The sequence below is a fragment of the Pristiophorus japonicus genome, chromosome 15 (assembly GCF_044704955.1).
Source record: "Pristiophorus japonicus isolate sPriJap1 chromosome 15, sPriJap1.hap1, whole genome shotgun sequence".
In the NCBI taxonomy this organism is placed as follows: domain Eukaryota; kingdom Metazoa; phylum Chordata; class Chondrichthyes; family Pristiophoridae; genus Pristiophorus; species Pristiophorus japonicus.
In genome coordinates this window covers 168,837,029-168,849,531 of record NC_091991.1, presented here as the reverse complement: position 1 = coordinate 168,849,531, position 12,503 = coordinate 168,837,029, and the positions used below count along the sequence as shown (strand labels likewise).

The following is a 12,503-nucleotide window of genomic DNA, read 5'->3' as shown; positions in this document are numbered from 1 at the left end:
AGGATGAGGGGTGATCTTATAGAAACATTTAAAATAATGAAAGGGATAGACAAGGTAGAGGCAGAGAGGTTGTTTGCACTGGTCGGGGAGACTAGAACTAGGGGGCACAGCCTTAAAATACAGGGGAGCCAATTTAAAACCGAGTTGAGAAGGAATTTCTTCTCCCAGAGGGTTGTGAATCTATGGAATTCTCTGCCTAAGTAAGCAGTTGAGGCTAGCTCATTGAATGTATTCAAATCACGGATAGATAGATTTTTAACCAATAAGGGAATTAAGGGTTACGGGGAGCGGGCGGGTAAGTGGAGCTGAGCCCACGGCCAGATCAGCTATGATCTTGTTGAATGGCGGAGCAAGCTCGAGGGGCTAGATGGCCTACTCCTGTTCCTAATTCTTATGTTCTTTTGTGTGTCACTTTATTCAGAGCCGTGTAATCTATAGTCAGCCGGTATGAGTCGTCCGGCTTCTTTACCGGCCACACAGGTGAATTAGTGGTGCTCTCAGCTTCCCGGAGTATGCCACTGTCCAGCAGATCTTGTACAATTTGTTTGACTGCCTCCCTGGCTTCAGGTTTGATTGGATATTATTTATGAGGGGTATGCTCAGGTCCCGGGACAGTGATTGGGTCGGTTTCTCCCAGTCCACAATCTTGTTTGGACCGTGCCCACACGCCATCAATCTGCAGACACACGGGACCATATCCTTTAATGTATCCCAATCCCTGGTGCGGAGTTGCATGCTCCTCACCCTTGCATGGTTGTCCAATTTATTTTGTTCCCCGAAGGTAGTAGTTTTGCGCCCATTTGGACTTCTCCAAACTATTCTCTTCCCCTGTGAATCAATCAATGCTCCTAATTGTTCTCGGAGGTCGATTCCTTATATTGTACCCTCATTATTGGGACAAACATAAATTGTGTTTGGATTAGAATCCCTGCCACGTCCTATAATACTACTTTGCTTAGGTGTACCCTTGTGGCAGATCCCCCAACCCCTGCAATTAAAACTGTCCATTTGGTTGTGGGTAGGAGAATATCTGTCATTGAGATATGCCACAATTGTACCAAACTCCACTGGGTCTTTTACTCGATGCCACTCCTATTTCTACTTTGATCGGCTTCTGGTGTTGACTGACTTCATTATCCACTTGGCATGCCCAGCTCACCAGTCCGTCATAGGTATCTGCGCCAACTACCCCGTCTTAAGTATTTTCTGATGGTCGACTGACAGGCCGTCTTTAAACATCTTTAAAAATGTCTGATCTGCCTTGTCTGGCGCTGCCTGACCCGAGTATTCTTGATACACGGTGCACAGTCTATGACCAGACTCACTGCTGTTTTCATTTTTCTTTTGATGGACGAACAGAATTAGACCCCACTTGTGAGCGGGAGCTCCCAAGGCACCTTGGACCGCCTGGGTGAAATCATCGTATGCTGTCTGTCCGACTGCCTGAGTGGCATTGTTAAAAGGAGTCCATTCCCATTTTTATAGTCCTGTCTTAAGGTCTCCTATTTAGGCCGTGGACATTTAGCCCTCACTATCTGATGTACATCCATCTCATGGATGTCATACATTTTCCTTATCAATCTCCAAAATTCAGAATTGCCGTGTTTTTCCTTCAGAGAAGGTAGATCCTTGAGGATCCCGTGTTTCTCCAAAGGGGTAAACGGTATGTATTTCACTGTTACTTGATGGCCAGCTCCATGTCCTGTGCCCGACGATTGCAGCAGGGCTGCAGGAATCTTAGTATCATCCTCTAGGTCATACTCGGGTGCCGTAGCTCCCGCTTTTTCATAAGAAGAGGGTGCCTCCGGCTCCCCGCTTTCGTCCCTGTCGTAGTCTCTGGGTCTCCCAAAGAGCCCGGACACACAACAACGTTCATTAGCTTCTCTTAGTTTCTTTACTTCTTCCCTTGATTGCCTTAATTCCTCAATTTTGGGTTTCATCTTGTCACTAAATTGTAAAACTGTTGCACTATATTTATACCGGGTGCTTTCTGGGCTCTCTTAGTTTTCTCCTTTTCCCACCAAGCCTTTTGATCGGCTGGTTCTTGTGACTGGTCCCACCCATCTTTTAACATTTTGTCGATTAACCCCTTTCGGTCATCTGCATAGAATTTAGTAAGGGAACTGTCCGAACCCCAGTCTAATCCTTTCCCCGATGCCATTATATGGTCTGACGATGTACGTCATCTGTCCGATGACTTCACGTCTCTCCAATTGGTAGTTTAATCTAACCTCAATGTTAACTCTCAGCCTTATTTCACCGGTATACTTCTTGCACAACACAGTTTTTAATCAATGACTTTAAACTAAATCAATTACTTTAAACTAACTTATCATACTCAAGCGCCAACAAATTTGTTCTTTACCAGACTTTTACAGTTCGGAATATCCAGTTGACAGACAGTCTTGTCATCGCAGAAATCATGTAATTTTGGAATGGTACTTTAAGCTTACTCACTCCGACATGTTCTACCAACGATCGTCTGTCCATCTCCTGGCGTATCCCATCCTCGTCGCCAAATTTGATGTGGAACAAAATATAAGGCTCAACACACAAGTCTGATAAAGAATCAAAATTAATGTTTATTTGCAAATACTTATCGCTTGGCCAAGGGAAAGCAGCAGTATGGTAGAGTTCACGCAACTCGTACCGTGCCGTCTCGCCTTTGGCTTCCAGTAGTACAGAATATAAAGCCGAAAACCACAACGTGTCATCTATTCCATTACATTGGGGGCTTTCTACATTTTCGCTATGAAGCACAAGCCAAGTTTCTTGTTATTCAATGCCGATCTTTGTTAAGCTTGCCACCACATCCTCTTGCAAGTGACCTATTTAGTTGTTGCTAGGCAAAAACAACTTAACATGTTTTCTCAGCCTGCAACTCTACATTACTACTTATCCATTTGTGAACACATTTCCCAGACTGCAACACTTATATCACTATGGTGGGTTTCTAAAAATCCCGCTTCAATATATGACATAAGCATCCCTTTTTTTCTTAATCCTCCCCTGTAAGTCCCTAGACATCCAGGGGGCTCTAGAATTATTTTTTCCCAGTCTTTTTCTTTAAGGGCACATGTTGGCCTGAGCCTTTCGGATCTCCTCCTTATCTGCCTCCCACTGTTCTGACATTGATTTACCCACAAGTAGCTGTTACCAGTCCACTATGGCCAAATCACTCCTTAACTTAGCAAAATTAGCTTTTCCCCAATTCGGAACTTGTTTTCCAGGCCTATTCTTGTCCTTATCCATAACCAACTTGAATCTGACTGAATTATGGTCACTGGCACCCAAGTGCTCTCCCACTAATACCCCTTCAACCTGTCCAGCTTCATCCCCCAAAACTAAATCCAAAACCGCCCCCACTCGTGTTGGGCTTGCTACATACTGACTAAAAAAGTTCTCTTGAATGCATTTCAAGAATTCGCACTCTCTACACCCTTCACACTAAATTTGTCCCAATCAATATTTGGAGAGTTAAAGTCTATTATTATTACCCTATGGTTTTTGGACTTCACAGCAATTTGCCTACATATTTGCTCCTCTATCTCCCTCCCACTGTTTGGGGTTCTATAATACATGCCCAGCAATGTGATCGCCCCTTTTTTATTTTTCAGTTCGACCCATAGGGTCTCATTTGCTGATCTCTCTAACATATCATCCCTCCTCACTGCTGTAATAGTATCTTTAATCAGTACCGAAACACCCTCCCTCCTTTTTTTACCCTCCTCTCCAACTTGTCTAAGAATCCTGTAGCCAGGAATATTGATCTGCCAAACCTGCCCCTCTTTCAGCCATGTTTCTGTAATGGCTATAATGTCATACTCCCAAGTGTCTACCTGTGCTCTTAGCTCATCCGCCTTATTCACTATACTGCTTGCATTAAAGTATATACTATTCAGCACAGGAAGACCGCCTTGCTCAATACATACTAAGCACTGTTTCCTCTGTCTTACAGATTCGCTTTCTAGATTCTTACTATCCAATTTCTATTGTACTTCCTTCCCTTTTGAATTCATTCTCAGGTTCCCAACCCCCTGCCAGGCTAGTTTAAACTCTCCCCAACAGCACTAGCAAAACTCCTCGCGAGGATATTGGTCCCGGCACTGTTGAGGTGCAACCCGTCCGGTTTGTACAGGTCCCATCTCCCCCAGAAGCGGTCCAATGCCTCAAGAATTTAAAGCCCTCCCTCCTGCACCAACTTTCCGGCCACGTGTTCATTCTCTCTATCCTTCTATTCTTATACTCATTAGCATGTGGCACCGGTAGTAACCTGGAGATTACTACCTTTGAGGTCCTACTCTTCAATTTTCTCCCTAGCTCCCTGAATTCTTCCTGTAAGACCTCATCCCTTATTTTACCTATGTCGTTGTTCCCGATATGGACCACGACCTCTAGCTGTTTACCCTCCCCCCACTCAGGATGCCCTGTGTCCGCTCTGTGACATCCTTGACCCTGGCACCGGGGAGGCACGTCTATGGCTGCAGAAACGCCTGTCTGTTCCCCTAACTATAGAATCCCCTATCACTTGGGCTCTTTTGTTCTTCGTCCCTCCCCTCTATGCAGCTGAGCCACCCGTGGTGCCTTGGAATTGGCTCTGGCTACAATCCCCAGAGGCACCATCCTCCTTACTGACACTCAGAAGTGATATCGGTTTGAAAGCAAAATGAACTCACGGGGGAACTCCTGCGCTACCTGCCCAGCACACTTACTACGTCTGGTGGTCACCTACTTTCCCTCTACCTGCACGCCTTTAAGCTGCGGGGTGACCACCTCTTGAAACGTGCTATCCACGTAGTTCTCAGCCTCACGGATGCACCGTATTGACTCCGCCCGCAGCTTCAGCTCCGAAACGCAGAACTCAAGCAGTTAAAGCTGGAGACACCTCCTGCACACATGGTTGTTTAGGGGCTGCGCGGCATCCAGGACTTCCCATATGCTACAGGATGTGCACTCCACGGGACTGAACTGCACTGCCTTCCCTCTTGTTAGTCTTATCTAGTTTAAAATCTACTTAAAAAGAAATAGAGAAAAGGGAGTTCCTTAGTGGCCTCCCGACCTCTGAACTCCCAACCTAAAAGAAATAGAGAAAAGAGAGCTACTTACCAACTCACCTCACCGACCTCCGAGGCCTCCGAACTCCCGACTTGCCGACCTCACAGGGCCTACCGACTCGCCGACCTCAGGGATTTTGTGCAAGAAAGGACACAAGCTACAGAGTTCTGGATTAATTGACGTCTGAAAGCTTGAGGCTTTTGAGAAATGAATCTTTGAGGTTAAGAAGACATGGATTAAGGTATCCGTAATGGTCAGGAAGATGTAGAGATGTAAGTGCGCAATGTTCCGAAGGTGGAATGAATTTTGGCAACGGACTGTTTGTGAGGTTAAAAAAAACACTCACATCAGAGTCAATTAGGATTAAGAGTTTTCATACAACCAGATTTAGCTTGTGTGGGTAGTGAGGAGTTTGATGCAATTAGTTCCAGAGGCAAATAGGTGCTGGAATAGCCAAAAAAGCTAGCTTCAGCATTGTTGCTATTAACTGAAGAAAATGTTGGCTCATACTGGATCTTTTGTTGACAGATAAATAATATAGCAACGATTTTGGAATCAATGGCGGTGGCAGGGAAATAGAGTTGGATGTCAGCGAACATGTTGAAGCTGAACTCACATTTTCTATTGATGCTACTAAGGGTGGCATGTAAATGACAAATAGGAGGTCACCATGGATGGAGCTATGAGCTACATAAATGTGACCATGTGACACAAGTTAAGAAACTTCTTGAGCAGGTATTGTAATTGCATTGGGATAAATAGGATTTAGATCAGAAAGACCAGAGAAGAGAGGCAGTGGAGCAGAATTGAGTGATCAAAAATGTTGAAGATAGCTTTAAGGAGGAAAAGAGAGCAATAGCAAGCAATGGTCACATTCATGCGAGATGGCAATGCCTGTGACAAAGGTGATCTTGGGGTTGAGCAAGTTGAAAATTGGATTTAGAGGGACTCAAACAGAGAATGATGACAAAGATGAGCATGAAGTTCAGTGGTGATGTCACACCCAAAGACCATGTGAAGAAAAGGTTGGCTCGAGACAAGGATAATTTGAGGGATCAAAAGTCGGCTTTTTTAATAATGGGAGAATGGTTTTGAAAGGGATGGGGATGATGCCAAAGAGTAGGTTGATGATGTTAGCAAGCATGGGACTGAGAAGAGGAACGTGGGTAGTAAGGAGCTGGGATGGAAGGGTGTTGATGGAGTAACTGGTAGTATTCATGAAGCAGGTCAGTTGGATTTAAACTGAGTATGGTCATGGAGAAAAGCTGTAGGAAGTGAGCTCAGTTGATTCGAGGAATGAAGAGTTGGCGGAGAAAGCAGAACTGGCCGAATAGATTTGTAAAATAGAATCAACAACACTAGCAAAGTATATAAGCAATTGTTTTTGAGTTGTCTGTATTTTCAAATTCTGATTGTACCATTTCTCTACCCAAAAGATAGACCATGCATGAGAAATAATACCTGTATGAATGAATAGCTTTGTTGTGTTGGATCCATGTTACAAAGAAATATTATGAGTGCGCACACTGATGGAATTTATTACTGTTAATGGGTGAATGCTCACTTGTGCAGCAGACTTGCTTCTGAAGGAAGAACCACAGATTGCCACAATCAGTGAGATATTATTCGCATTATCCACAACTCCTCAACCATATCAACCAAGTAAGCTTGTTGTCTAAGTCGTATTAACTGAGAAAGGTCAGATTCTTTTTACATAGCTTCCCTTTATTGCCCCATGTTTGCCAAAGCCATCAACGCCTCTGTCGGGTAAGTTTGTTGCCTTAAGATGAATCGAAATGGTAGTTTCTTTTAAGGATATGCTTTGCTTTTGTTGAATACATCATTATAGCTGGCACCAAGACTAAGGGCTTAGCCAGAAATGATCGTTAATCTTATATACATGAGGTCTCCAACAGATGAATTTTACGATCAGACAATCTAAGGTACCTCATTATGTTCTGTGTGGTAATACACAAATTGCTCACAGTCAATTTGGAAGTGAAGGAAGCTTGTCTATGATTGTGATAATGCAAAGGGATATAAGAAAAAGGATTTCATATTAAAACGGCTTAGGTTTATTTATCCTGGCCAAAGTAGAAATTCTAAAAGTCATTATTCTCTTTTTGTTAATGTATTTTTCAGACATTGTACCATCCTTCATCAAGGCTCCCTCAAATATTGCAGTAACAGATGGAGCAGATGCAGTTTTACATTGTGAAGTTTCGGGAGCACCAAAGCCCGGCATTATGTGGAAGACAGGCAAATATTATAAAACATTACTTTGGGGAAGAATGGAACAATTTGTTTTTACTTTTCATTATATCAGAAATGAAATCATATCAATATTAGAATTGCTTTCCCTTGCACTGCCAATAGCAATGAAGAAAAATTCTTCTATCCAGCCCCAGTGATCAAACTGTCTGCTTGAGAAATTAAATTGGGCTCTTTTTATGATCACTGCAGTCCTATAATGAAGGTTATTTTTTTCAAGAAGTATGTAATTTTGTTTAAATTCTTGGACCCAATCTCTAACCCCACCAGAACTTAGTGATAATTGATGGGAAACTCAGACTTGCAGAATTACTTCATGCTTTGAACAGGAATGACTACAAGTACAAATTTTGCATTCTGTAACACCAGGCTTTCCCAGATATAGGGCTCAATTTTTACCGAGCCCAATTTCTGGCGTACTTGCCCGAGTTGCGCCGCTTCATTACGTGAGTAAATGCGCCAAGAAAAAATCTTCATAGTTTCCCCGATGTTTAGCCTCTACTCTGCAGCCACGCAGCATGGCCAGTCACCTCGGGGTGGAACCCGTGGTCTGCGTTGAAAAAAGGTGCCGGGACCTCTGCACATGCGCGGTGGAAAAAAGTGCCGTTCCTAATGTCCCTGAAATGGCCGCGCATTCGCAGTAGCGCTCCGTGTTGACAATTGCCCATTTTTAAAGAGCAGCTTGTGTGTGTGTGCCAGAAGGATTGCTATGTTTAGAAAAATCCCAGCTGAATATAGAAGCAGTGCTCTTGTGTGCCTCGGTGCCTTCCCGCCACTCGCTGTGTGGTCCTCGGCCAATGCCGGCCAGTTCGCTTGCTCGCTCCCTCTCTCCCCCCGCCAGCCTCTCCGGTGCCTTCCTGCCCGATGCCGGCCAGTTCACTCGCTCCCCCCTAGCCTCTCCAGTGCCTTCCCACTGCTCGCTGTGTGGTTCCCGCCCGATGCCAGCCAGTTCGCTTGCTCCCTCCTCCCTCGAGCCTCTCCGGTCCCGAGTGCGTGCCGGTCCAGGTCCTCTCCGCTTCTCGCCCCTATCCCAGGCCGAATGGCCTCTGGTGTGTACTTACCTGCGGCAATTTCTTTAACAAGGGTTTTCTCGTGTGGCCACATAACCTGGCCTAAGTCGAAATGGAGTAACTATTAGCTGGCCAAAGTTGCCCAAATGGCCAGAACTGGTGTAGGTGGCTGGTAACGCCCCCTTTTCAGCAAAAAAAAACTTACCTAAAAAAAAACGTAACTAAGTCAGTTACATGGTGCAAATTGATTGGGGAAACTGGGGATTTTTAAGTTCGACCAGAAAAAGCAGCCTACTCCCCCAAAAAATGGAGCAAATACTGGGGAAAATTGAGCCCATAAGGAGGAGAATATACAATTACTCTTCAGCCAGACCACTATTTCTTCTCCCAAAAAAGTTCATACATTTCTTTTTTTTTTAAATATCAAGACTGTTGGCAGAGCGAAGAAAGGAGGTGTTTGGAAGTTTGACTTGCAAACAGTTCTGATCTGATCGTTATTTTTATAGAGCAAAATGTGAAACTTTTGTCATGGCATTTATCATATTATGAAGAAATGTTACCATTAGTATTCCCAATTTCCTCACATCATGAACTCCCTTTCCTGTATGTATGTAATACTGCAGAGGGCACATATTTGAGAGGACACAGTAGGCAAACTTCCTCCAGGACGCTGCCAACGTCACTCTTGAGCAGGAAATACACACAACTAACCTGGTGGATACTTCCTCCATTCAACATCTTTCTCGCTTTTCAGCATAACTGAAAGGGAGAATTGAATCTGCAATGCACCAATCAAAAGGGCACACATCATTGCACCAACCACATTGCATAAAAAATATCGATTGTTAATACTTCAAATTTCACAAAAATGATTGCAGGTTGGAGAACTGCAGAGTATCAAGGGGTAGAGTTTCCGATTTGGGCGTAATTGGCAATCCTTGGAGCAATTGCACTCAAAATTGTGCTAGTTTGCTCAAGTTTCCACTAAGACTCATTTGCATATCACCGAACGTAGAATTGTCCATGAATCAGCACAATTGGGCAGCATTTTAAAACGGAATTTAAAAAACATTTGCATAAAAAATATTCCTTGATATATGGTGCAGTTTTATTCATACAGCTGAAAATGGGTTCATCACAAAAAATGGCCTGGCAATCCCGGCCTCCCTGGGTCCGTACTGAGTGTCTCAGGACCCGGGAAGGCATCGCAAAAGCCGGTTTTCAGAGCACAATGCCTTTGCGCTGAAAACCAGCTTTTCAAGCTTGACAGATCCAACGCATATTGGAACGAGGACATTTGCAAGGGCAAGATTGCGGGATTTACCCATATCTTGCCCAGCAAATGTCCTCAAAACTCTTTCATTTGATAAAAGCAGGCGCATAGCCTACTTTTACAGGCGTAAGAGTTTTAAAACATACAAAAATATAATTAAATTCAATTAAAAAAACACATGTTATTGTTAAAAGCCCTGCCCACTAAGGTAAGTTTATTTTTAACCCTAATTACAAAACTTTTTTAAAAATCGGGAAAATATATTTTTTATTGCATTTATTAACTTTAATTTCAATTAATTTTAATTATGTGAGGTGTGTTTTTTATTATGTTTTGTGTGTTTGTTTTTTTTTCTCAATAGCAATGAGAACTGATAGATACGGAGTTCTCATTGCTATTAATGAGAAAGCTGTGGAATACTGTACCTGATTGGTTGTGCAGTCACACGTGACTGCACCTTCTACGTCCGAACCTGGAGGACGGGAGCGCACTTTGCAGCGCAGGAAAAGAAGGCCTCCCCACCGAAATCCCACGCTGCTCCAGGAACACCAGATAGATTCGTAGAAATTTTTCAGGTCAGAGGCATCTGCCCGCAGGAAGCCTCCGACCGCAATTTCTGGGCCAATAAATCTAGTTTAATACTTGTGAGTAACCTGATTTTAAATAATTGAAGATGACATGTAAAACAACTACACAGAACCATTTACTAGTTTCGTTGGTGTACAGTAGTCAGTTTCTTAGTAAATTAAATATCTTTTAATATTTAAAAGCTTTTGAAAGGTGCCTATTAGTGTCCTTGTGCCTAAAGAAAACACAGTTTAATGTTAAGAGCCACCTCAAAGGCCGCAATAATGATTAATTTGATCAGGGGGGTGGTCAGTTTTGCCGATTTTGGGTGAATTGCATTGAATAATCCAGACTCAGATCTTTATAACTCATGAAGATAATGTAGTTTACCCGTCATCTCTATGCTCGCTGACCTACATTGGCTCCCGGTTAAGCAACGCCTCAGTTTGAAAATTCTCATTGTTGTTTTTAAGTCTCACCCCTCCCTATCTCTGTAACCTTCTCCAGCCCCACAACCCTCCAAAATATCTATTGCTCCAATTCTGGCCTCTTGAGCATCCCTGATTTTAATCGCTCCACCACTGGCTGCCAAGACCCTAAGCTCTGAAATTCCATCCCTAAATCTCTCCACCTCCTTAAAACCTACCTCATCTGCTCTAATATCTCCTTATGTGGCTCAGTGTCAAATTTTGTTTGATAACACTTCTGTGAAGTGCCTTGGGACTTTTTAAACTACATTAAAGGCATGATGTAAATACAAGTTGTTATCTTTTGCTGTCTTTTCTCTCACTCTTCCTCTTATTCTTGGTAACTTGTACGTTGTCTACATTGCGGTACCTGTATACTGCTAGAAGTTGTCCATCCATCTTTGTCCGCATTTATTGACTGGCTTCTTTTTGTTACAGGTACTAAGATTTTAGCGAGTGGTTCAGTACAAATTCCACGGTTTGCGCTTCTGGAATCAGGTGGGCTGCTGATAAAACCGGTCTATGTCCGAGATGCAGCAACATATACCTGCTTTGCAGTGAATTCCAAGGGAGCAGTGAATGCATCAGCAAATCTCACTGTGTGGAGTAAGTACATAGAAATAAGTATGAAAATGAAATTGGGATTGACAAATCTATTTTCTTTAAAAGAATCTCAGCAGTTTTCTTTATTGCCTTCCTGAAGGTCTTAACGCCTTACTGGTGCACAAATCCATCGTTGCAGGCAGTTCACCAGTATTTCTGGCAAGTGGCTGTTATTCATGAGTGAACCCTGATAGTGAATGTCAGCAGGCTGTTCACCCACATGGACACCACAGCCAAGCTCAATCCTGTCCTCACCCGACACCCACACATGCTCACTTTCCAGCAGGGATCACAATCTGGAGTGCGAATCCTGACCAATGTTCCCCCCTGTAAGACCAGGGAACTGAGACCAATTGTCGCGCCTCTACTGCCACCCTGGCTGAGATTAACTAAATCAGAGCACGGTCCAGGAATTGCATCTGGGATCTCACTGATCTTAATGACTGAACTACTCACTGGATAAACGTTCTCCGTCATTCGGAAGTATTCAACAACTATTTACTGGTAACAAGCTGATTTGATATTTTTTGACTGAAGTATAAAGTCCATTTATGAACATGATGCAATGAGGGAATATATTACAAAAGCGAAATATTGCAGATGCTGGAATCTGGAATAAAAACAGAAAATGCTGGAAATCTCAGCGAGTCAGGCAGCATCTGTGAAGAGGAAGCAGAGTTAACGTTTCAAGTCAATGACCCTTCATCAGAACTGGAGAGTGTTCGGAAAGAACGGATTCTTAACAAGCACTGAAAGGGGGAGGGGAAGAAAGAACAAAAGAGAAGGTCTGTGATAGGTTGGAAGACAGGAGAGATTAGAGAGACAAAAGGAATGATGGCCCAAATTCAAATGGTAATGCCAGGAGTTCGAAAAACATGAGTCAAAATAAGGTGTGAATGGCGGGATAATGACCAACTGCCATTGGAGACGGTGGGGGGGGGGGGGAGAAAGGGAGGCAAAAATTGGCAGCGACTACGCTCTGAAATTGTTGAACTCGATGTTGAGTCCAGAAGGCTGTAAAGTGCCTAAACGAAAGATGAGGTGCTGTTCCTCGAGCTTGCGTTGAGTTTCATTGGAACAGTGCAGGAGACCGAGGTCAGAGTGGAAATGGAGAATTAAAGTGACAGGCTACCAGAAGCTTGGAATATATTATTTAGGTACTCCCCAAACATACATCCCAAGGCTATGCCTGTCACTCCCAAAGTCAATTCTGTCACCTCTCCAGGCACCAGATGGGAGCTTTGTGTTAAAGAGAGG

At 43.5% G+C, this 12,503-nt stretch overlaps 1 protein-coding gene across 3 annotated transcripts in view; it reads left to right on the top strand.

Annotated features, from left to right (window-relative positions):
- sdk1a (sidekick cell adhesion molecule 1a) overlaps positions 1-12,503 on the top strand; it is an 892,584-nt gene that overhangs the window by 627,455 nt on the left and 252,626 nt on the right. For all 3 annotated transcript variants that reach the window (XM_070901293.1, XM_070901295.1, XM_070901292.1), the window contains 2 exons: positions 7,198-7,314; positions 11,082-11,249. In XM_070901293.1, the coding sequence (XP_070757394.1) occupies positions 7,198-7,314; positions 11,082-11,249 (285 nt within the window). The remainder of the gene's footprint in view (positions 1-7,197; positions 7,315-11,081; positions 11,250-12,503) is intronic.